This window comes from Pangasianodon hypophthalmus, chromosome 23 (genome assembly GCF_027358585.1).
Source record: "Pangasianodon hypophthalmus isolate fPanHyp1 chromosome 23, fPanHyp1.pri, whole genome shotgun sequence".
NCBI lineage: Eukaryota > Metazoa > Chordata > Actinopteri > Siluriformes > Pangasiidae > Pangasianodon > Pangasianodon hypophthalmus.
Genome location: NC_069732.1, coordinates 9,135,883 through 9,161,283, shown reverse-complemented (window position 1 = coordinate 9,161,283; position 25,401 = coordinate 9,135,883). Strand labels below are relative to the sequence as shown.

Here is a 25,401-nt window from a genome sequence, read left to right as displayed (position 1 = left end):
GTTTATTAACTATCAAAACATCTTTAGTTTTTTCTTCTCTTACTCTACTAAAGTTGCGTATTCAATGAAAGTCTGTTCAAGCTTCAATGTGTTGCTTTAAATGGTCCCATGAAGACAATTACCTCAAAATACCTTCAGATATTTAAATAGTTCAGATATGGTCATGTGAGCGTAGCCATCATTAGCTCAGCTGCTGCTTGGACTACATCTCGGTGGTGCTGCACAGGATCACAGAGCTATAGCATATGCAGATTTGGCACAATGTGGAAACACACATTACACAGGCACAGGAAGCTGCGAGTGATGAGAGATCTCCTCATAAATTCAGCGCTTCAGCCACTTTCCTGTCTTCAGGAATACCATTTACCTGCAAGGAAGACACTATTTACGATCAGAAAGTTGATAAGGCAGGACACTAGCACCACTACAACACTAATTATTAGTACTTGCCTCCAGCCTTCGAAATGTTGACAAACTGTAATTATCTCCTTTGGTAGCAGTAAATGAACGAACAGAATGTTAGACAAGGAGATACTGAGACCAACTGCAGTTCATTAGTGTATACACATGGGAGAACCAGAGCACGGCTCAACTACAGACTGATGACGAAGGAAGAACCAACGTGTTAGTAAGGTATTAGGCCACTATGAGACACCAGAACAGCTTCAATGCATCTTAGCACCAAGTCTACACATTTCTGGAACTGTACCGAAGTGATGAACAACATTCTTCCATTAAAAAAAAAAAAAAATTCCCCTCAGTTGATTTGATGGTAGTGGTGCACAGTGCTGTCTAACATGCCACTACAAACTCTCCCATGGGTGTTCAAGTGGGTTGAGATCTGGTGACTGAAAGCCATAACATACGATTTATATCATTTTTACACTCAAACCATTCACTGAGGCCTTGTTCCCTGTGGATGGGGTGGAGTCAGCCTGGAAGAGACCACTCCCATCAGGATAGAAATGTTTCATCATAGGATAACGGATCAGTCAGAAGAACTTCCTTTTGATTCGCAGTAACTCTTTGCGCTAAGGGAATAGGCTGACCCAAACCATATGTCCACACAGCATAATCAGAGCTGTTTTTCCCCGTTCATTTCCCATCTGACGTGTTATTAAGCAAGTAATGGCTCTTTTAATAAATTAAATTCTTCATAGGGAATGCTTGGGGCTTTATGCATTCTTGTCATGTTATAACACAAAAACATGCACGACTAATATGGCCTGAGTGCAGAAAGCCAATTAAAAAAAACCTACATAAGATTTTTTTAATGACATTGAGAAGGAACTAATAAGTGATCCAATTAAACATGTATTCATAACATAATGCATTTCATGTGGTATTACACCTAAAGTCAGAGCTAGAATTATTGGCACCATTTCTGGCAATATTTTTTCAAACAAAAGAATTTTCCTAAGTAATACTTTTTTTCTGCTAAACAGTGGCTTTAGATTTGTTGCCACTTCCACGGTTAATATTTGGTGAACAATCTTCAGGAGAGAAAAACAGAAATATTCTATATCAATATATCATTGTGTATACTATTTATTTTATAATAATTTTCTTTACAAGTGCCAATGATTCTGGAGCTGTCTGTCAGTTTTGCTTGTGTGTATGGCTACAATACGCTGAAGTTGATGTCTACTTACCCGAAGGCTGCTGCTGTGGTATCTGCATTTGATTTTGAAGATTTCTGTGAATAGAAACAGCTTTACTAAAACTGCAGTATTAATTAAATGATGGGTCAGTCCTTATACTGAGCATTAACTGCACAGATTCTCTAAGGATTTTGAGGTGGATGCTTAATGTACTTGCTTGTTGTCCTGAAAATTCCAGTGGTTTCTTAACCAAACATGCTCATTTTACTGCGATTTGAATTCGAGCTGGTGTTCTTTTAAGGAAATGGTTGCTCCTAGTGTCACATCCCAAAGGCTTTAACAGGACAACAAGAAAACAAAATTGGTTTTAATATATCTGTTTAAAATATACAGAACTCTAATATTCCACAAATGTGCTACAGTTTATAGACTTCTAATCTTTTATCTTACCCTGGACTATTTTACTCATACTCATTTGGTTGTGTGCTAAATCTAAATCAGCCTCCGTTTTTTCTCTCTCTTTAAGTTAATAATACACAAAATCTAGCTTGTTACCAAGAAACTGCAAAAAGCAGTCCTGAATACTCTATACCTATTATGACAATGTCCATTGTTAAAAGCGCTATATAAATAAAATTCCATTAATTAAAGACTTTCCTGTGTTGAAAAACTTAGTTACAGCTTTACCTCTGACTGTAACAAAGCTCCGGCACTGGAGACTCCTTCCAAAAATGCTAAATTAACGTTTCCCCAAAGAAACCGTCACCATATCAACAATTACATGTGTTTTTTTTTATCTGTTTATGTGGAGAGGCTGTGTGAAAGATGTTATTATAAAAAAGAAAACATTAAAATGAGCATAATATAAACCTTGCAGCCAGAACTGCTGTCAGAGCTTTTTTAGAAAACTGTTCATTTTTTCAACATTTTCTCACCAATCACAATCAAGAATTCAACAGCACTGTGGTAACTATTTACAACTCAGCCAGTACCACAAAGGTGTTTCATTGTTAAAACCAACCACTTTGAATCTGAAAGAGCAGTTTTATGCCTTGTGCCATATCTTAGAAGTGCACACATTTAATTTTGACTTGCACTGAAATGTGCAGACAATGTTACTTTAAAAAGAAAAAATGTAATGCTCTCTTAATGCCTGCTGTAGGCAGAAGAAGCAGAATGGTCTGAGAGCAGAGACAGAAATCACAGTGTGGCACTCACGTCTGGGTCTGCATGAGTGGCATGCTGGTAGTCTCGTAGTTTTCTGGGTGGATTGGTGGCACCACCTCTCCACTCACAGGGTTGAACACAGGCAGCGTGGAGAGAGGCCAGGAGATCTCCCTGTTCTTTGACATGCTGCGCAGCTCCTTTGTTGACTTCTGAATGGAGCTGTGGTGCACCAGCTGGATGCTGGGAAGATTAAGGAGCAAAACATATCTAAGCAATTTGGGCATGCAAACACAATACATACAACATATAGTGTATACGCTTCATTATAACCAGAAGGAAAAAGGAAATGCTGAACTGTGTTATGTCACACCATACAACCTACAAAGCACACACTGTACACTCTGAGGAATGAGTATGTTGTGTCATCCCAGGTCACGTAATCCGGCAAAAGCTTTATATTCACCACATCCCACTTTCTCCCAAGTCAGCAGACTATTTCTCACTTCATCTCTTTCAAGCCCAGCTAATATTGTGATTTGTATTTATTAGCAGGCCAGTAGATTTGAACCTGACTCTAAGCAGCCAGATGACAATATGGCATCTTCATGAATGATGAATGGTAATGTCATGAGGGGGGACACAAGAGCATAAAACATGGAAAGACGAATAAAAATAAAACAAAGGGATCACCTAGCTGAAGGACAACAGGGCTAGCGAGAGAGAAAGAAAAACAAAACAAAAAAAAAGATAAAAGAAAGACACAGGAGAAGAAACACTTACTCTGGTGTTTGCATGTTTCTTTTTCGCCTAGAAACAAAACAAAATGTCTGAATTAAATACTAATATTAATAGTTTAAAGACAACCACACAAAAGTGAATGGGAAGCAGGTTCAGGTGAGGGTCTCTTCACGCCGCAGTACGTCTGGTGATTAGTAGATGTTGGAAGGCACTCAGAACACTGACTGGCCAATGTGATATGGAGTGACAGATGATGTATCCATCAAGATAATGATATGGTATATGGAACCTTTGTGCTTGTATAAACAACTCAACCAAAATTAACAGACCATAAAACATGATGTTGGATGAGAATGGTTGAGAATGATGAGAAAGCTGCTTTTTTGTCCTAATAGGCCTAATTAAACTGTAGACTGAATTTAAATACTCACTCCCTAATTAACTTTTATATATACGCCCTGTAAATGCAGCACACCTGGTGTAATTATGATTATTTAAACCACTGTAGAAGGATGTTGTAAACCATTCACTGTCTTTTCGTAAAATTAACTTGAATGTGTGCGTGTTTGTGTCCTTACACTGAGAAGTGAGCATAGTGCACTTACACTCCTTCTCGCCGACAGCACATCGAATAACCCAGGATGACGAAGAGAACCAGAGCAACAGCAGACGGCACAGCCAATGTGACCAGGAAGTCAGCAAAATAGTCTTTACTTTTCAGTGACTCAGAGGGCGGATTGTAGTCGCCGACGTCTGGCAGCACTCCAGTTCCCGGTTCCGGACGGCTGTTGTGCACAGGGATGACTTTAGTAATATCCACCTGAGGCACACAGGATGAGCAGAAGAAAGTTGGCAAACAGGACTGAAAATCTTAGGCTGTGCTATTATTGCATATCACACTGCTGAGACTTCAGAACTTTTCCAATCAAAATTAATACTTGCCAACAAATACGTTGTTAAGTGGACTTGATTATATAAGCATGAGGGTCAAACGGTTTTACAGATAAAATAGACATTTAAGCTGTATGTCTTCTTTTAAGATGCCCTTACCATTGGATACTCGAAATATGGACGAAAAAGAAAATACAATCAATTGTGCAATATTACCTTTGGCACACTGAATTTTTTTTAACAATTTGGCACTAATTTTAAAAGAAAATCAATAGTAATTAAAATTCATTTTAGTTCACCAAGGCACCAATTATCCTATACTGCACCCATTAAGTATTTATAATAATAAATACTTAGTGACATTCCCTCAAGCTGTGGGTGTTACTATCTACTTTTACTTAATAGTAGAGGCAAAACTGTAGTTTGCACTACCAAGTAACAGGTCACTGATGTTGCAACTGCTACTGTTACTGCTCTGGTTGAAGGGAAAAAGATTGCTCACCTGTAATCTAACAGCACACTGATCAGGGCCAAACCATGTACTGAATTTAGGGGCTTTTTCCTGAAGCCAATGGTAGTAAGATAGCCTGCTAGTTTTAGCTAGCTAGCTAACTAACTAGTGTATAAAATAAAAAAAACATTAGGTCACTTCTAATATGTGTGTATTTTTATTACTCAATCTGTCTCACTGACTCTTACCTGATATTGCCGAGTCAAAATACACAAATACAGAGAAACACAACAACGTCTACCATTAGTTCTCTTGCCAAACAACTTCACAACTAGCTAACGATACAAACTCCACACGGAGGATAACTTGGCTGACTATTATTCACTAGTATCCCAGCAAATTACAGAAAATTAATGACTTTCCTGTTCAGCAAGAAAAAAAAGCTAAACTCTGAAATCCTTTTCCTCTTTTTAAAGAATTATATATGAATCTCCAAATTGTTCTCTCTCCAACTGGCTGCTCTTGTAAGGTGACAGCTGGCTCAGCCTTGTGCCAATGCTAGAGGGAGGCAGAGAGACACTAGTGACAGATTGGCTCCTGCTACCAGAGGGACCTAGAGAACACGATCTTAATTATAATCAATGGCAATCACCCCCAGGTGTGCCTGAGTCTATTTAAGGAGAGCTCTCCACTCACTTAGTGCTCAGTCTTGAGTCAATCTTGCTGTATGCTGGTGTGTAATACTTGGCTGGTAATTTCAGGTAATCTTGGTATTTTCTCTGGATTCTCTAGCCAACTCTTGAGCTTCCTTAGCTCTCAGTGTAAGTATATGGTTAAAAAAATATATATAAACACTTCTCTTAGTTTATCATTGGGCATTTGGGTTGCTCTGCACTTGGGTCCAGCCCTGTCTCTGTGGGCTGCTCACTGGGTTGAGTTCTTGCCTTGGATCCCTAGAGACCAGAGTTCAAACCCTGTATGGCATGACCTAGTTACAGGCTCTCATGTCATTGTGCAGTCTAAAGTCTTTCATGCCTGATGTTGGAGTGTGATGACACTTTAAGTAGCTGAGTTGGGGTACATGCCAGATTTCCTACCAATTTTCAACCTGACACCACTGATAAAGAACTGACTGTGAATTACTACAGGATCACCGGGGTGACTTGTAGCAGCTCAGAAACATTTAGGATATTTTCTCAGCTGACTTTTTTCTCCCTCATTGCATTTAATACTTTAGAAAATGCCTGCCACCTGTCTACATGTAGGTGTTAACTGCTAAAATACACCAAGTGACCTGCAGGCTCAATGAGGACACTACACCAATGTCACTTAAATTATGAAACTATGAGCTGTTAGATTTAAGTCCACTTGTAATGCACAAACTGAGCATTTTCATTTGTATATTAAAATTAAGCATGTCAAATATTTTTTACTTAAATAAAAGCCCAAGGACATCCAGATACAGTTTGTGTAATTGGGGTCTATTATCCTGTAGATGTCTACATTTAACAAGCGGTGCTGAAAGACAAAGGCCTCACCAAAGAGATTTTGCACCAGTCGATGTGGAATTGAGCTCTGAACTTCTTGTCACAGCTGATGACTGGCTCCATCTCCTGACTGCAGCGCAGCTGGTTCTGAGGACTCTCCACCTCACGCAGGCATGATGAGAACGGCACGTCTGCTCCCACCATCACATACACGCTGCACATATTGAAAGAAAAATTCTAATTAAAATATAATATGAGGGGGAAGTTTAAATGGTCATTTCACATATGTAATTTCTGTCTTAAATTCCTAATTCAAATATAATGTAGACATTTGCCATTTGGAATACTAGTTCTGATATTTCTTTTATACATAAAACTGCATGCTTTATGAGTAACTATTTAAATAAAAAATTGCTTCCCAAACTGATTTTCATGTGATCAGGCATTAACGCAGTCAGTGTGATAACCATTGTCATTTACCATACACACATTTGCTCTCTCTAACAAGAACAGTAAAATTTCATTAATAAAGCCTCTTTATGAAGACAACTAAAGTTAAAAGTAAAGAGGAAAACAGCACCTCCTCTCTTTGCCATTAATTTTATATTTACATTTTAAGTTTAATAACTTTGCTAGGTTCTGGGCAAAATGGATATGAAATTGACACCCTCCCTCCTTGCTTTCAGTTTTTTACTTAAGGTTTAATGAAAAAATTTAACCTTACATTATACTGCCTGTGATGTTATTCAGTATGTAAATTAAGCTTCAGTGTTTGTTTGATCCTTTTGCTTAATTTAAATATGCCATGTGTTAGATGTGCTATAGATAATACTGTGATTGGGAAGTGGTAGCTCAGTGGTTAAGATGTTGGCCTGCTGAGCAGAAGGTTGTGAGTTCAAATCCTAGCACTACCAAGCTGCCACTGCTGGGCCCTTGAGCAAGGCCCTTAACCCTCAACTGCTCAGTTGTATAAATGAGATAATTGTAAGTTGCTCTGGATAAAGGTGTCTGCCAAATGCTGTAAATGTGATTACAATGGATATGCTACTGTATATTGTCAGTGATTTTCACAATATTGTTGTACTATTTCTTTCTTTCCTTCTATAATTTCTGATCTGCTGATGAAGTATTAATATAACTTTGTCCTGCAAGTATGTAAAGGAAGCTCACCCCTCTTTCAGGTTGTTGATAGGCAGGGGCACACGTCCACCCCGGTCTAGCGCTGAAGTGATGTTAATGGCATTGAGCCTCTCAGGCTGCCAGACGTTCTTCACAGCACCCAGGAAGTCTCCCAGTACCTCACTGGCTAGCATCTCCTCTACATTCATGTTTTTAATGTAAAACTCGGCCTGATACGGCAAGGGGAATTCTGGCAGAAAGAAAGAGAGAGAGACTCAGTTCACTAGATGGTAGAGGGTCATAATGGTTTTAGGGTCAGCTGGTGGAGCAGTGGTAATATGCGAGTGCGTTAGAGCAGAAAGTGGGCAGATGGCTGATGACATCAACGTCGGGTTACAGCTGGACACAAACAGCTGCTCAGTCTAAAGCCACTATAAACACGAGGCTTTAAATCATGCTGAACCTGAGGGAAATCAACTGCAAGATGCCACAGGCTCTTCTATTCATCCCAGAGAAGTTTTAGATTTAGGCAATTAATAGTATACAGAAATTAATATAGGAGGAAAGATTATCTTAAAGACAAGCATTAAAATGTTGTAAGAAAATCTATTAATCTACTGTGAAAAAATGGGTTTATATAATACATTGTGTTAAAATGTTATCTATAAAATGTGCAAATATAACATTTTGAAGATATACTTGAACGTTTTGCAAATAGGTCACAGTATCAACTATGTATAGTATAATAATATTTTTATAGGATCCCACCTTCTGTACCCATGATGTTAATGACCAAATTGTGCCTTGCTGTTTCGAAAGTGCGTCTGTTATAGGCAGTAATCTGTAACACATAAGGAGAAAAGTCCAGCTAAGTACAGCTTACGTACAAGGAGAAATACAGTAGATGCAAAGAAGGAATGACGCACGTTCATTTTTATAATGAACCTGTTATATCATGACTAAAATGACATGGATATTTATAAATAAATTATAATAAGTTATATTACAATAAATTATTTCTTAGAATCCAGCTACACTGCAGAATAATGTCTATCGTGTCCCTGTTGTCACCTCGATGATGGTTGGTTTGCCCGCGTGCTCCGCAGTGGGGGAGCCGTAAAGGACTCCATCACTGTGTGCAGTTCGCTGGATGTAGCGCAGCCACCCGGGCCTGTCTGGATAACCCTTCAGGTTGGTATTAAAGGTGATTGGGTCATTGCTGGTATCCCCTGTGAATCAATTCAGGGAAAGGGGGTTAGAATTAATCTGTGATCTTTAGGCCAACGGTTTATTCTTAAGGCTTGTGTATTCTATCTTTTTGTACGACTGAAGTCAGTACGACAGACCAGATGCAAGTGAATAAAATGCAAGTGAAAAAACTACAATAGTAGTATACAATACCTAGCTTTGGATAAGGAGGAAATTCCCCTTTAAAGTATTCCCTCTCCAGGACATGGACAAACAGCACTCCAGCTGAAGGGTAGACGTTCCGGTCCGCATGCGAGCGAGAGACGATGGTGACCACTGAAGCACAGAGCAAAAGAAAAGAGGGAAGACAGAATAATTGGATCAAAAACAGACATTATGTTTCATAAATTGGTTTGGTTGCAGCTATTGTGAGCCTTGCCTCAGACAATTTCCAATGTACTTTACAAAGTGGGCTATTATACTTGACCTCACTTTATCTTTATGCAATTCAACATGTCTGCACTGCATTGACTCATTCACCCAATTTCATACACGCTACACTAGTTATTTTACGTAACATGTTATGAAAAAAATGCTACTACAACAAATATTTTAACAAAATACTTTAATAATGATCATATAATGCTATTAAGGTTTTTGTGTACTCTGTACAAGCATCAAAGTCCATTACGTATTTTCCATTTTCTATTTTCATGTATAAACCTCTCATGAGTATTAAAATAATTAGATGCAGTACCTGGACACTCGTACACCAGCGGATGAGTCTTGAGGGAAAAACTGTCCTTTTTTTATTCTTATATGAAGCTAAAAAGGGTTAAATCCAGTTCATATCATCAAGGAACAGTTAGGTGCAAGAGAAGCCAAAGGTGTAAACACTCAGTTAAATCAGCACAAGGTTATTATTAATAAACAGCAAACACAAACTGATACTCACACTGTATCCTGTCAACATTTTAGGGTCTAGAAATCACATGCACCCACATCTCAGGATGGCAGTCAGTGCTGTTGTAAATGGCCATAGGCACAAAACAGTTTTACTTCACATGTGTGCAAGAGTCTTTGGTAAGAATGAGGAAATCTCTGCAGCGGCAAACAAAATATGATCCTGCAGATGTCTGACACTTAGTAAACCCTAAGAGGAACCAGACTCAAAAGGGAACCCATCCTCTTCTGGGTGACACCAGGGTCAATGGGAAAAATGTAGGATGGACTGTCAGCCACTAGAGGGCGTTAAATGCAGGCTTCTTGTAAACCATGATATAATTACTCAGAGTGACTTTATACTTTACAGTTCATCATGAAAAATATGGAGTGTAAGACTGGACAGTGAATCTGATCCTATTTCCATTTTGACTGCTGTGCATCTGAAAGTTTTCACCAACTTCTTTCTTTAAATTTAGTCGCTAACTTTTAACTTTCGCCAGATCATTCAAAGTCAAGTCACAGATCAGCAATGTTGGGCCACATATGTAGTACTGTATGTGAGTTTTTATACAAAGTTAATTTGAGAAATCGGTGAATCAGTTTAACTAAAACAATAAGAATATGTTTAATTTTTGACTATATAAAATTATATTGGCCAACATTATTGGTTGGTTTTTCATATCAGTTGGGCCCTACTGCTGCAGTCTATTGGTCAGACAGCTTTTTTTTTTTTTAACTATGTAATTCAAAGTGTCCATCCCAAATACAGAGAGTTAACACTAAGCGCTTTCACTGGGGCAGAAACACAATCAGATGTTCAGATAATTGTGCAAGCACACAAGGCCATGTGAAGGTGAAGAACACCTCCCTATTCTAATGGATCAGCCATTGCTGGTTAATGCCAAACCCTTTGCCACAGGCTAATGTGGGAGAGGAACACACACACACACACATACACACACACACACACACACACACACTGTAAAAGTCCTGCCGTAAAAATGGCTAACTCCAGTTTATAATTTCACGGCTCGACCTTGACCGGGCCTTACATCCATTACGTGCCTGAGGAGGACATACATAGTGTATCATGGCCAGAGTCAAGCATGTCCCAGTGAAGTGCCGAGTCAGCTTCGCACCAGCTTCTCTTTTCCGGTCAGGAGGAACTCATGAACTTCACTTTTTTTTTTCTTGTTTTTTTTAAGCAGATGGCTTATGGGAATATGCTGAGCATGTACTCATTACTCTATATGTTCAAAGTACTCTTATCAGGAAGTGAAAGTAGGCGACAGAGCTGCGTCTTTCTGCCATTATTATACGACTGCTAGGAGCCATGAATGGATCTGTCATCCACAAGGTGAACCAACGCCTGGAAGTACTCAGGTAGAACAGAATTTCAATGGCAATGGCAACATTTGCAAGAGAATTCTCAAATGTTAAAATCCAAAATCCATAAAGCTGCAGAAAATGTTAGTACAAAAGTAAGAGCTGAACATGTTGCAGATTGCTAGAAGTTACATTAATAAACTATAACTGGAGTCAAAATATGTGAATCAAAATGCTTTAAAAGGCCCTTATGGAGTGTATGCTTAAAAACAAAGACTTGGAAAATACTGTTCAGTGAGTTACAGGTTTATTTGTGAAACAGGAAAACAGAAAGCAGAGTGTTACAATCCACACAAGTGGGGTTGCCAGGTCTGGGCTACTTCTGAACTGATGTTGCAGGTTCATTATTATTCATCTGTGTGTTGGGGGTTGGGGGTTTGCACACCTTAGATTAATTATACTTATTTATTATGTAAGGAATGAAACAAAACAAGATATACTGTTATGAAAATAAATAATTCAGTGGTGTGAAATAATTAATAATAATAATAATAAAAAATAATAATAATAAATAATTCAGTACTGTTGCCACTCCAACGTTGATTAATTTCCAAAAAACAGCATGTCATGAAGTGTTTTATTCCTCTTATACCACAGCAATGTGCCAATGATTACATTCTTATTTATTAAAGAACGACACATAATTGTATCTGTTTACAGCTATGTTTAATTTTGAACATCTGCAAAACAAGATACTTCCTGTTAGCACATATGTTATAGCAGCTATAAACAGTTATTCTCTAACAGCCTCTCTATTTTTCTATCTCTGGACGTTCAGACAAAATAAGCAGCATGTCATGTGACAGAAAATGCAAAACGAAAAGCCATCTGTCGTGAAGACTTTCCCATAGTGGAAAACTTACAGCTTTATTTCATACTGTTACAAACTCTGACACTGGAAACTCCTTCCATAAATGTAAAATAAATACACCATTACAGAAAGCTTCACCTAAACAAATATGGCATGTTTTTATTTGTTAAATAGCACCGTCTATTATTAAGTTTAGATTATGTGGCGGATCCGCCATACAAGTCCCTGTGCAATTTATTCCTGTAGAAATAATGACATATTTGACCGAGCGCTTTAATATAAACTGCAACTGTCAGAGCTGTTGCTACTCAATTTACTCAAAATTATTCAACCCTTTCTGACCAATCAGATTTGACAATTCGACAGCGCTGTGGTATAAAACTTATTCCTGTTGAAGTAAATAATTTGTTGGTACCTAAATACTACAGGCAATGACCCCAAAATAATTAACTGCAAAAGCCACACTAAACACCAAAACAGCTGGAAACATCTTAGAAGTACTTAACGGTCTCTTCTCATACACCCACCTCCTGATACCGATCTTATCTTCAGCTCTGTATGTTACTGTGTAACTGTATTATGGTTCACCTCAGAAAACCGGCCTAGTCATTCTCATAATTACAGTGGAGTGCAAGCGTTTCCACGTCTCATGGTTTTTGGATGGAAAAAAGGAGAACGTATGTCTATATTACAATTTATCTACAAAATTCCAGGAAGTCAAAGCTGAGTATACTGCATCAAGACAAGGCAACATGTCAAAAGAATTGAGGGTGAATATTACTAAAAATTATTACAAGATTCCATATAATACTGAGAAAAATCAATGTGAAAGCACCTGAAGGCATTTATAAAGTTATTAGAGAATACTGAGATAGCATTCAGAAACAGTCAGGAAAACTTCAGAATTGATGTATTTTCATTATCCATATCTTAACATGCACTATCGTAGTATTTCTGACATTTATACAATGAAAAATAGTCAAACACAAAATGTCTTGTTGGTATGAAGTACATTCAGTCCTATAAAATAAACTGGTTCTAAGGGTAACACGGGTTTGTGTAATAGCACTAAACCATTTTAGGGCGATGATTAAAGAACTGTAATTGTAACATTATTAACATAACTATATCGTAATATTTATTACAATATAATTTGTAATAATAGTCATAATGTTGGGCGTTAAAGCAGTGTATAGTGTTTGGAATTAGAAATGCTGTTTTTGGTGATAGTTTTTAAACTGACTTTGCACGCAGACCTGGCAACCCTGGTTATAAGGCCAGAACAGCAGTGCACATCATACAGCTGAGTTTATGGAACAACACACACACACACACACACACACAGATCATCCTCACTCACCGCCCGTATGAGACACAGCCTTCTGTGTAGAGTCGACTAAAGCCTGGATTTGACTATGGCCTTCACAAGCTATGGCGTTTATTGACAAAAGCAGAACGCACAATGAAAAATGAGGGAGAACACACACACACACACACACACACACCATTATGCAACAACACGAAGCTGAACAAATTCAGATCCAACAGAAGCAGCTGTTTTACTCACAGCTGGCTACGTGAATGTAAACATCCTTAAATCACAGCACACTTTCACACTATCTGTCTAACTGGTGAGCTCGCGCCGGTAATAAAATGACCTTTGCTCTCGCGCAGATCCGTTAGGCAGTTAGCTAGCTCCTGTTAGCTCGCTAGCCTTCACCGTGGATAAATACGGTGCTCGTTCTGCTAACGGGGGCCATTTAAATCACTACATACCTACTAACAGCCACACGAAGACGCTCAGAGGGTCCATGGTTCAGTGGTCTCCGTGCGGGTTTGCGTTACAGGTGTGAGTTTTCGGTGATGATAGCAGGCACTGAGCAGCCATCAGCATCCCTCCCGTTAGCTGAAATTCCTCCCTCCCACCTCTCCGAGCCCGGCGCATTGTGGGAGCACACGAACATCTGGCACAGCTGCTGGAAAACACACCCCGCGTTCAGACTGAAACCGAACCGAGCGGACAACGCCCAAGAGCCGGGGGATACTTATAATATCACTTTATATCACTTATCACTTTATACCCCACTATACACCACTTTATACATCACTTTATACATCCCTTTATACCCCACTATACACCACTTTATACATCACTTTATACATCCCTTTATACCCCACTATACACCACTTTATACATCACTTATGCATCACTTTATACCCCACTATACACCACTTTATACATCACTTATGCATCACTTTATACATCACTATACACCACTTTATACATCACTTATGCATCACTTTATACATCACTTTATATATCCCTTTATACCCCACTATACACCACTTTATACATCACTTTATACATCCCTTTATACCCCACTATACACCACTTTATACATCACTATACACCACTTTATACATCACTTTATACATCACTTTATACCCCACTATACACCACTTTATACATCACTTTATACATCCCTTTATACCCCACTATACACCACTTTATACATCACTTATGCATCACTTTATACATCACTTTATATATCCCTTTATACCCCACTATACACCACTTTATACATCACTTTATACATCACTTTATACCCCACTATACACCACTTTATACATCACTATACACCACTTTATACATCACTTTATACATCACTTTATACATCACTTATGCATCACTTTATACATCACTTTATACCCCACTATACACCACTTTATACATCACTATACACCACTTTATACATCACTATACACCACTTTATACATCACTTATGCATCACTTTATACATCCCTTTATACCCCACTATACACCACTTTATACATCACTATACACCACTTTATACATCACTTATGCATCACTTTATACATCACTTTATACCCCACTATACACCACTTTATACATCACTTTATACTCCACTTTATACCCAACTATACACCACTTTATACATCACTTTATACATCACTTTATACCCCACTATACACCACTTTATACATCACTTTATACATCACTTTATACATCACTTTATACCCCACTATACACCACTTTATACATCACTTTATACATCACTTTATATATCACTTTATATATCCCTTTATACCCCACTATACACCACTTTATACATCACTTTATACATCACTTTATACCCCACTATACACCACTTTATACATCACTATACACCACTTTATACATCACTTATGCATCACTTTATATATCCCTTTATACCCCACTATACACCACTTTATACATCACTTTATACCCCACTATACACCACTTTATACATCACTATACACCACTTTATACATCACTTTATACCCCACTATACACCACTTTATATGTCACTTATGCATCACTTTATACATCACTATACACCACTTTATACATCACTTATACTTCACTCTACATTACTCTACATCACTTATCACATCCCTCATGGCACCACACTCCCTCCAATCCTCTAGCACTGCTCGACTGGTCCCACCATCTGTCAGTGTACAAGAAAGCCATGCACTAAGACTCTTCTCTATTCTGGCACCTAGGTGGTGGAATGAACTTCCCCTAGATGTCTGAACAGTTGAGTCACTGGCAGTCTTCAAATGATGTATAAAGACTTACCTCTTCCTGAAGTACTTAAATTAGCACTTAAAAAAAATTGTATTGTCTGAGCGCTTGTTACTATATTACCTATATTAGTTTTTGGACTGATGGTATTCCTAGTTTGTGACCTAGTGAGCAAGTATCAGAATGTATTTATTGATAAACTTCAAAGCACTTTTGTAAGTCGCTCTGGATAAGGGCGTCTGCCAAATGCCATAAATGTAAATGTAAATGCTATACATCAGAAATAACTTGTATTGAGTATTAGGTTTCTAATAATTATCACAATTTGGTAGAAAAGCAATAAACATTCTGCTTGGGAAAAAATAACCAAAATCTTTGTTTCCTGTAATTTCCTGTTTCCTTATATTTACTTATACAATGATGGCAAATAAGTGTTCAGGCACTTTTTTTTGTTATTTAATATACTGTGCTTCCAGTATGTATAGTATACCCACTTCAAATTTAATCAGTTTTGGCCCATTCCTCTAGGCCAATCATCTTCAATTCCCTATGAAGGTCCCTCTGACGGACTTACAATTTCCAAATCCTCCATAAATTTTCAGTGGGATTTAAGTCAGGATGTGTATGGTCTAGTGACGGCTAGGCCATGCAAGACCTTCATGAGTTATTTTGGCTGTATATCTGAGGTCATTTTCTTGTTAAAACATCCATTTTCTCCCAATATTCTTGGCAGATGCGATTAAATTCTTCTCTAATATGTCCCAATACGTCACTCCATTCATGTTTCCTTCAGTGACATGTAATTCCCCACTACCATTTTCAGTGAAGCATCTCCATGGGTATGGTGCTCTTAAGATCTTTCTCACAACCCTTCTTTCTCCAAACATGATGAGCTGAATTATTGCCAAACAGTTGTATTTTTGTTTCATCTGACCAGATTATATTGTTCCAAAAGAGCACTGATTTGTCTAAATACTTTTAGATACGCATTTCTGTGCTTCTTTTTTAGCAGAAGAGTGAGGTGTAGGAATGGAGTTTCACTTTGGTGCAGTTAATTGCTTATTGTTTTCTGTGTAACTGCTGCTTTCAGGTTGTCCTGCAACTCTTTTCGTGTGACTTCTGGCTTCTCTCTTACTGTCCTTACAATTAGTCTGAGAGTATGTTGTGAAATCTTGCATGGTTCGCCTGTCTGGGGATGATTGGTAGTGGTTCCAGGAATTTCCACTTGCATATAATCAAACCGATTGTACTGACAGGGATGTGTATATAGTCTTTGCTATGGCTTTGTAGCATTTCCATTCAAGTGTTGTTTAATAAATATTGTCCTTGAGAACTTTAGGAAGCTCCTTCACTTTCACCATGATTGCTACTTGTTGCCTGAAATCTTTTATAATGACACCAGGTGCAATTTGCACAAGAACATTTTTTTGCAGCATTTATATCTAGAACTTGATTTATTTATGTATATTAAATAACAAACAAAAGTGTGAGAATACGTATTTACTCTCACTGTATATCAGAAATAATACATTGATCTACAGTTCAGTAGAAAAGCTATAAGCTTTCTTTCTTACTTCTTACTATTACTACTACTACTACTACTACTAATAATAATAATAATAATAATAATAATAATAATTATAATAATAGTGTGCTGTAAGCATATTAAAAAATAATGCAGTTATATAGTAGAAATAACAATAGTCACAGAAAATACAATTATTTACATCTCAGCAAATACCATTGTTTATTTAATACACTGCATAATGTGCCTGCACCATAGTGGTATGGTGCTTCAGGTGTACTGTTTAGTTCAGTATGCAATTTTGGATGAAGCCATAGTATTGTGTAATAAAAGGATATTACTACTACTATAACTATTACTAATACAACAACAGCTAATAATAATAATAATAATAATAATAATTCAACTGAAGGTCACGTTAAGAGGGAGGTCTGCTGTATTCAGTGTAGATCTTCTCTGAAGTCGATAACTCTCCCCGCACTTATTGCAGTCCTTAAGCTCGAAAGCCGACAATGAGATAAGGACTTTTAGAATATATTCAACCCCCTGCAGTGAGGCTGAGCAGACAGATGGTCAGGCAAAGTTTTCTTTGCACGCCATACTGCACAACTGGAAAATACATGCATCTATGATACAAGCCTGTATCACACTACAGATATTCAAAAAAAAAAAAAAAAAGCCTTGGGCTCACCAGCTATTTAATTATTATGGTTTTACAGCCACATTCCATATTTGTTCGATTGACTTTGTTAAGGTCAAATTCATTGTTAACACGAATTTCTGATGATTGACAAACTCCCTAATCAGATATGGTATTTTAATCAACCATGAGTCAGTTAAATAGGGCTTTTTCCATCTCATTACACACAACTAAGTCATTAAAATATTTAGATTTTTAAATGAGCTCTTTCATTGTCTGACTCATTCATTTGACTTCTATAAATCTTTATCTTCAATTAGTGGGTCTGCAATTTTTTTGTGTTTTTTGTACCTTTGCCTTAAACTCTTATAGGAGTTTATTTATAAAATATTGTATATAATTTTTTCTCACTGCATATACTCTCTACCTGGCTGCTACTCCAATAACTATATATGTCCATATATAGTATAAGCTTATCTGCTGAATACTATGTCATAGTATGTTATGTTTACATTTACAGCAGTTTATTATAATGTTATTCTTTTGCGCTACTGTCTTATCTGATTCACTTTCTTACTAGAACTGTGTACTAGTTGGCGCTGCACTGTATCTTACTGTGCCTGTTGTCCTGTTTTGGTAGTCACTGTACTGTCTTGTGCTGTTTACACATTTGCACGTGCACTTTATGTAAAAATGTGTAGTCTCTTGTAGTTCTGTATTGTTTTATGTAGCACCCTGGTCCTGGAGGAACATTGTTTCGTTTCACTGTGTACTAACCAGCTGTATATGGTTGAAATAACAATAAAGCCACTTGACTTGACTTGACTTGGACCTGTCAGTGGGTCCAGACTTACATTTCTCACTGTTACAAATACAAACTTTCCCATTAGTTTCACAGTAGTTATAATAATAGCTTTAAGACACATAAGTGAATGATGAGCCAAATTTAGGGGGTTAATCAACATAAGACTGTGTAACCTTAAGCCGATCATTGTATGTATGAATCTTTGGAGCGTAAAATTGCATACTATACAGAAGAACTAGGAAAACTGACATATGTGAACACAGAGAAACACAAACACACAAAATTATTTTTAGGTTGCTAAGCAACATCCTTCTATGTTGGTGGGAGTAGGACAGAAATATGCAATACTGCACATTTATGTTCCACATCATGGGTCTGTATTTATCATGATGTGGAGATTTTGTGATTAAAACCTATTTTAGAGACATGTCTATTAGAGATATTATTAGCTCCATATTAAACACATTTGCAACTGATCAGTGCAGTTAAGTTGCAATCAACAGATCTCCATCTCTTTCAGGCAAACCTGTTGGAACTCATACTGGCTGCAATCAGAACAGTGTAAGTGTTCCTGGTTGAGTCTCATTAGGGATTTTGCAACAACGTTTTTCTTGTTTCCTCATTTTCTTTAGATCTCTATCACAAACTTTCTGTTACAGTTCCTATTCACTATTCACTACTACTCTGTCACATGGTAATCAGCCTCACAGGCTTCAGGCAGCTTTTCAGTTCCAGCAGTTCACTGCTTTCAGATTTTTCACCTATAGACCTTACAGGATTAAATGGCCAGACTACTGTAGACAAAGTACTTTTGGGCACTAATAATGGAACTGCTAGTTTATTTTACTGCTAGCATTTAGATTGAAAAAGTCCCTAATAAAATATGGATATTCTCTTCTTATTAGCTATAACGGCTACATTTGTATGAAGAATTGTGAGGGGTAAAATTGTGTTTATAGGGTATTTGCAATAATAAAAGCTGTAGTAGTTATTATCTTCTTCTTCTTCTTCTTCTTCTTCTTCTTCTTCTCATTCATTCATCTTCAGTAAGCACTTGGTCAAACATCTTGGTCAGGGTGGTGGTGGATCCCAAGCCTATCCCAGACACACAGGGGCAGAAATGCACCCTGAATGGGACTCCAAACCATCATGGGGCAACATGTACACACCTTCAAACCTAGGAACAATTTAGTGTAGCCAATCCACCTACAGGCATGTTATGATGTAGGGAGATTGGAGGAAGAACCTGATTGGAGGAGAACCTGGAAGAAAACCCATGCGGAGACGCAAAAACATGCAAAACGCCTCACAGACCTGAGCTCAGGATCTAATTAGGGATCCTGAAGCTGTGAGGTGGCAATGCTTCACTACTTTGCCTTATTATTATTATTATTATTATTAGATAATTACATCCATTCACATTGTTTCTGGGCCCAGGAGCTAATTCGACCATCTCGATATGGCTTTCATTGATTTGTGGGCTTGAGGGATAAACTAAAGAATCCTCAAGTGTTCTAGATTAAACCTTTTTAGGTCTATATATTGTTTTACAAGGCAACCCTAACCAGTCAGACTTCAAATCAGATGTAAATATGGCTATTGCATTGCTGCATGCCAGTATGAGAAAGGTGCTCTAACAATGCTTTGCTGAAGTAGGATATTAGCACGTTTAATGAGACCCAAACGTACAAAATACAATGTATTTAGTTTCTGAACTTGCTCAATTTTTGCGCCATATTATTGTACCATAGCTGTTATGTTGTTTTTTTTTCGCTTGCCACACTGCGGTTTGGCGGACACCCCCTCCCCCCTCCTCCTCCCGCTTCGACCCCCCCCCGCCCCAACTTCCCTCCACCGCAAGCCGATTATTGGAACGAACCATTTTCTTGTAAATAGGGTTGTGCACCTGTCACATGGACACTCGCTACGTCAAAAAATCAACCAGACACGAAAGATAGTGATACTATTTGGTTTCCATAAGACTTTAAATTCTTTCTATCATGCTAGAAAGCGATGTGTGACTTGATGTAGCGATAACAAGGGCTGTTTTTATTGACGTCCCCCCCCTCAGTGGCGAGCGAGAATGTCCGCAACAGCACGTATTCTGCAATGGCGTTGCCTAGCGGTGTGTGTGTGTGTGTGTGTGTAAGAGCCCGGCTCGGGTGTCAAGGCGTTCAACGGTATGCTGAAGGTGTCGTTGAGGGTAACGGAATTTAGTGGTCTAAATAAAAAAAGATGTTTAAGCATATAGGAATGTGATATAGCGGAACATCCGTTTTCGCCTGATTTCCTGAAGGAGGAGCTGCGTTAGTGTTGAGCGGCAGAGCATCAGTTTTGAAACGGAACGAGAGATGGAGAGGATGTAAGTCACCCTTTTGTTTTGAACATGCTAACAGCAAGAGCAGAGGAGTTCAGCAGTAGTTCCTTCTGCTTTTCGACTCGTTTTCCTGTTAGTTAAATAGGTGTGTGTTGTTATTTTCTATGGCTTATTTGGGTGTATGCAAACGAGCCCAGTGTTTGTTGATGGAAAGGGTGGATGTTGGAGGCAGATGTCAGCGTCACACTGGAGCCTACAGGACCATTTCTGCCTCTGCCAAAGTGTCGCAGTTTGCTGTCACATACATGTCTTTTGGGGGAGTTTAAAAGTGTCGATCTGGCTTGTAGTCGTATAACACTGATATATCACCACTCACTGATTTCCTGTTTACCTTCCTTGTCTTCATGATGTGCATTTCTGCATTAAGCTGGTGAGATGTTCATTTGTTTTCCATTTTGCTTTTGCATCAACAGATAGTCAGATTTTGTCATTTCATTAGTTCAATCATTTAAAACCATATTTAAGATTTCCCAGACTCTGGCTCTTCTTTATTCTTAAGGCTTTAAACTCACTATTATGAAACTTCTTCATAAAGCGTAATGATTGGTAACAGTGAATTGGTGCTGTGTTTGCAACACTGATGTGGATAAGGGCCTGATTTGTTTATAACTCACACAGCTCTAAATAAAAAAATAAATATTCCCTGTGCGCAGTCTGCCGGCCCTCGTGGCAGAGTGATGGATAGTCTGGGGCGGTGGACAGTCACACAGCTTAAAGATCTGTGTTATTTGGCAAGAAGAGTGTCTGTGTTATGGGTCTATCCTTGTCGTCTGTTATGATGTTGAATAATGTGTGATCACAGTGCATACTATTGAAAATAACCGCAAAGGCCATTTCGTTGCAAGCTCTATTTCATTAGTGTGCACTCAGTGAATTACGCTGCACCAAGTGCTTTTGTGAAAGAAAGTAGCCCTACCCTCACAGAAATGATACAGCAGTGCTATTTGCAAGGAAACATCCAAATGTACAATATAGTTTAACAACTTCACAGTCTAATGTGCCTTCTTTTTTAATTCTAGGCTACTGTGATGCTATCCAACAGAATGTGATACTGAATCACAAAACTGACATTTAGTGATGCTACTACACATTTGAAAGCAAATATCTCCTCCGTCGTCAAGGCGAAGATGCTGAAGACGGAGGCTTCGGCAGAGAGGACCACCCTGAGGAGTGCCTCTCCGCACAGGAATGCCTACAGAGCAGAGTTTCAGGCTCTCAAGAAGGCCTTTGACCAGCCGAGACAGGATGGTGAGACCAAGAGCAAAGATCCAGAGCGGATCCGGCAGCCCCGGGGTCGGCAGTATGGCGCACACGTCAGCCGAATCAAGGACATGTTTATGCAGATGGGCACGGACAACACGGGTTCTGGGAAGCCTCGAGCAAGAGACCAGACGTCTCCACAGAAACTTACCAAGCCGACCAATTTCATTAACCGGGCAGACGGCTCAGTGATCAAACTTCAGCACGGCGAGAGAACTGGCAACTCGAAGTTCTCCGAGACAAGGAAGCTCTTTGAGCAGAGCTCCAGAGATACATCCCAGTCTCCTGTGTACTCATATGGCAGAGATAAGAGGGGTTCTCATGAGCATTTGGATGATTGGAGAGGGGCACGTTCCAACAGGGGCAGCACAGACTCCTTGGACAGTCTTTGCTCACGAACAGAGGCGTCTTCGCCAACAGTCAGCCAGCTTAGTGCTGTGTTTGAGAATTTAGACCATCAAGGCTCGGGCTCCGCTTTCCGCAGAGGTTATGGAGGCGGTCGCGCTCTTTATTCACCAGATGGCTCACTGAGACACGGGGACGCCAGTGAGGATGACGCTAGCCTTCGTCAGTCTCCATCACGAGGTGTGTGCAGGACACGTGTTGGGAGCAAGCACACTCTTCCAGTTTCATCCTCCTCAGAAGATCTTCTCAGTCCCAGCCCTTTGTCTGAACAGGCAAAGGCTGTTGAGGAGAATAAGGTCCAGGAGAGGACAGTGGCAGAACATGGGGATGTAGGAACCAGCGAGGCTGTAGATGGATCTAGTGAGCACAAGCAGGGTGAAGATGTTGCTGGAGTTTGCACAAACTCTGCTCAAGTCAATGACACTACAGTGTATGACAAACCACAAGAGGATACATCTGACTCAGTAGACAGCAAGGTTCAAAAGGATATAGAGGAGCCTAAAGATGACTCCAGCCGGATAGCAGCTCATCATATGGAGGAGCCCAATGAGGAATACTGTGGCAATGAGAGAGTTATTTACAATGCTGATGGAGATGCCTGCTACCAGGGCTGGGGAGAGAGCTGCACCGACGTGGAGGATGATTTGTATGGGGATGATGATGGTAGCTATGATCCTGGATCAGAGATCACTGAGATTCCTGGCCTTCCTGAGGAGGAAGACATTCCTCCAAAGCGGAAAATACGATTCAGCACTGCCTCAATAACGGTACGTTCATGCACGACCATGCTACATTGTTTCTTTGGTTTTATTTAATGCATACACTTGGAGAGCCTGCATTACGTGTGTGAGATATGACAATGTGATATTAATATCATGATATATTAATTTAATAACACTTAATAGCTGTTTTCTGAATATCATGGCTATTGTCAGACTTCAGATCTTTTATGACTCATTATTACTCACTGTAACCAGTAACTGATTGTAGATTCAAGTTAGTTTTTGTAACATTTGTTTAATTTTTCCTTTTTTTTCCCTTATTAATTACTATGTGAAAAAACTTTCAAATTGCAAAAGAAAAACTAGAAATTTTGAAGAAAGAAATCTGGCCTGTTCCTAACTTTAACCTTTGTGACACTGCAGTTGGAGTCATGCAAATTGCAAGTGTGAGGTCATGCTGATTTTTTTTGGTGATTTGTCAGCAAAACATTGGCAAAACTAAATACTGTAATGCACTGTGAATGTTTTCAAACATCACATTATTATTATAATATATTTGCCTTATACCACTGCACTGTTTAATTCTCGAATCTGATTGGTCAGATGTTGATTACTTTTCTACAACAGCAGCTTTGACAGTAGTGTTGGCTGTTATTCAACTCACAGGTTTATATTAATACACATTCACATTAGTGTTTCTATAGTAACAACTTCATAACACATGAGCTAAGCCTAATAAATGGATAAAAAAACTGTGGGTATTTAACAAAGAAAACATAGAACCATTGATATGGTGAAGCTTTCTGTATAGAGATGTTTACTGAGAGTGTCAGCACTTTGTAAATGTCAGGTAAGTTTTCCACCACAGGAAAGTATACAGGGTGGAGGACTTCGTTTAAGAGGCGTAAGACACTGCTGCTGCTATTGGAAAATAATCAACTTCTTGGTGATAACAGTAACTCTGCTTCGTGTCAGAACGCATCACACCACCCCATTGTGTTTTGTTCCGTACACATCGCCCACCCTTCGAATGTGTTCCAGGTCTTAATTACGCATAAACTGTGAATGTATAGGAAGTACAATTTTGGCCTTGGCTGAGCTCTGAGTCCTCATCTTGCCTGATCAATGCAGTGTAATTTAGTTAATGAGCATGCGGTGTCTTACACTGGCATTTGGACGGCCATTCATGTCTGTTGGGAGATGTGCACAAAAACAGCTGCTGCCCTCACAGCTCATTTTGGCTCAGCCTCTCGCTGTGTTCTTCCATAGTCTCTTGTGTTCATTTCACTGTTATTTGAAATGATTCAAGTCTAATCTCTCAGGAATGGACTGTGTGTGATTTGTGTGGTTCTAATGGGAAGCACAGAGGTTTGTTTGCCTATGTTTGTGAAATTGCTGGCAGTTGAAATTTTCTAGTAACAGCAACAACACAGGAGTGAAACGTGAAAGTGAAATACTTTTTTAAAATAGTGTCTGTCTTTAATAGCCTGAAAGCTAATTCTAGAAAACCTTAGTAATCAATCTGTATGGTCAATTAAAATCTTATGGACCATTTGCACTTCCCCCATCAGATCAGTGAACTTTGATTTAGTCATTTAAGGAGAACAGGCCATAAAGCTGCAGTTTATGGTTATTCTGTTTGCACTATTGATTAGCTATGATATTTCAAGCCTCTCAGACAACATCTACAATTAGCAAGATGCTGTAGAGACAATGAAATAAGAAAAAAAAGATAAACATTTCTCTGGTCAGGAGTAGTATCCTTAAAGCATTCAAGTGAATGATGAATCACATAGTCATCATATGTACAATGGCAATTCCTGTTGTATTTTCTCTTTGCAGTGTATCATATTCCTAAAGGTCTGTAATGCGATGACATACTATACTACTCTTCATGTGAATTTTTAGATTACCTGCATATATCAATCTTGTAGTTTTCTGTAATATTACAGTGTAACCAAACTGTGACCTTATTATTATTAAAGGTAAAGACACTTGAAGCTTCTTAATTTGTCATATCACAAAATCATGGATTACAACAATCTGCAGTCAAAATGAAGATTTTTTATTTTTTGACATCACATGCACACAGATGCAAAAGAACATTAACTAATAATATCATGTCATGTTTAACATTTCCTACGCTCCTGATAAATGCTGGGAAATAATGTCTTTATATAGACAAAAATATGATTTATATTTTACATTCCCTTAGCAGGCTCAGTAGTTTGAATTGTAAACTGGTACTGCTCTGTTTTAACAGATCTGTTTTCTCCTACCACTGTTCACTATATTTATAGCCCTGAGGCTAT

The 25,401-nt window shown here is 38.5% G+C and overlaps 2 protein-coding genes and 1 long non-coding RNA gene across 6 annotated transcripts in view; 2 read left to right on the top strand and 1 right to left on the bottom strand.

Annotated features, from left to right (window-relative positions):
- Window positions 1–113: 113 nt before the first annotated feature.
- sgce (sarcoglycan, epsilon) lies at window positions 114–13,728 on the bottom strand. 4 transcript variants are annotated; one of them, XM_026929620.3, is made up of 13 exons: window positions 13,561–13,727; window positions 13,145–13,213; window positions 8,856–8,978; window positions 8,526–8,683; window positions 8,223–8,295; window positions 7,506–7,704; window positions 6,387–6,549; window positions 4,112–4,326; window positions 3,549–3,575; window positions 2,820–3,008; window positions 1,653–1,696; window positions 451–488; window positions 114–367 (listed from the first exon to the last, which is right to left on the bottom strand). In XM_026929620.3, the coding sequence occupies exons 1-13, from the start codon at window positions 13,595–13,597 to the stop codon at window positions 317–319; spliced, it is 1,386 nt and encodes a 461-aa protein (XP_026785421.3). In that variant the 5' UTR covers window positions 13,598–13,727; the 3' UTR covers window positions 114–316. The 4 variants fall into 4 exon arrangements, with proteins under 4 accessions (XP_026785421.3, XP_034154259.2, XP_034154260.2 ...); XM_034298368.2 differs by lacking the exon at window positions 3,549–3,575 and having other exon boundaries at window positions 13,561–13,728; XM_034298369.2 differs by lacking the exon at window positions 451–488 and having other exon boundaries at window positions 13,561–13,725.
- On the top strand, window positions 5,311–7,457 carry LOC117595822 (uncharacterized). The gene is made up of 2 exons (XR_004577002.2): window positions 5,311–5,669; window positions 6,344–7,457. It is a non-coding gene; the product is annotated as an uncharacterized LOC117595822 (long non-coding RNA).
- ppp1r9a (protein phosphatase 1, regulatory subunit 9A) overlaps window positions 10,688–25,401 on the top strand; it is a 56,730-nt gene continuing 42,016 nt past the window's right edge. Inside the window, 3 exon segments of the mRNA XM_034298367.2 lie at window positions 10,688–10,970; window positions 18,846–18,886; window positions 21,722–23,134. Coding sequence (XP_034154258.2) covers window positions 21,830–23,134 — 1,305 coding nt within the window. The 5' untranslated portion in view covers window positions 10,688–10,970; window positions 18,846–18,886; window positions 21,722–21,829.

Excerpts from the sequence above, each read along its gene's own strand:
- sgce (XM_026929620.3), bottom strand. The coding sequence starts at position 13,597 with ATGGACCCTCTGAGCGTCTTCGTGTGGCTGTTAGTAG. Across the intron at positions 8,296-8,525 it reads GCAAACCAACCATCATCGAG|ATTACTGCCTATAACAGACG; the intron begins GTGACAACAGGG and ends TATGTGTTACAG. Across the intron at positions 6,550-7,505 it reads ATCAACAACCTGAAAGAGGG|CGTGTATGTGATGGTGGGAG; the intron begins GTGAGCTTCCTT and ends CAATATGTGCAG.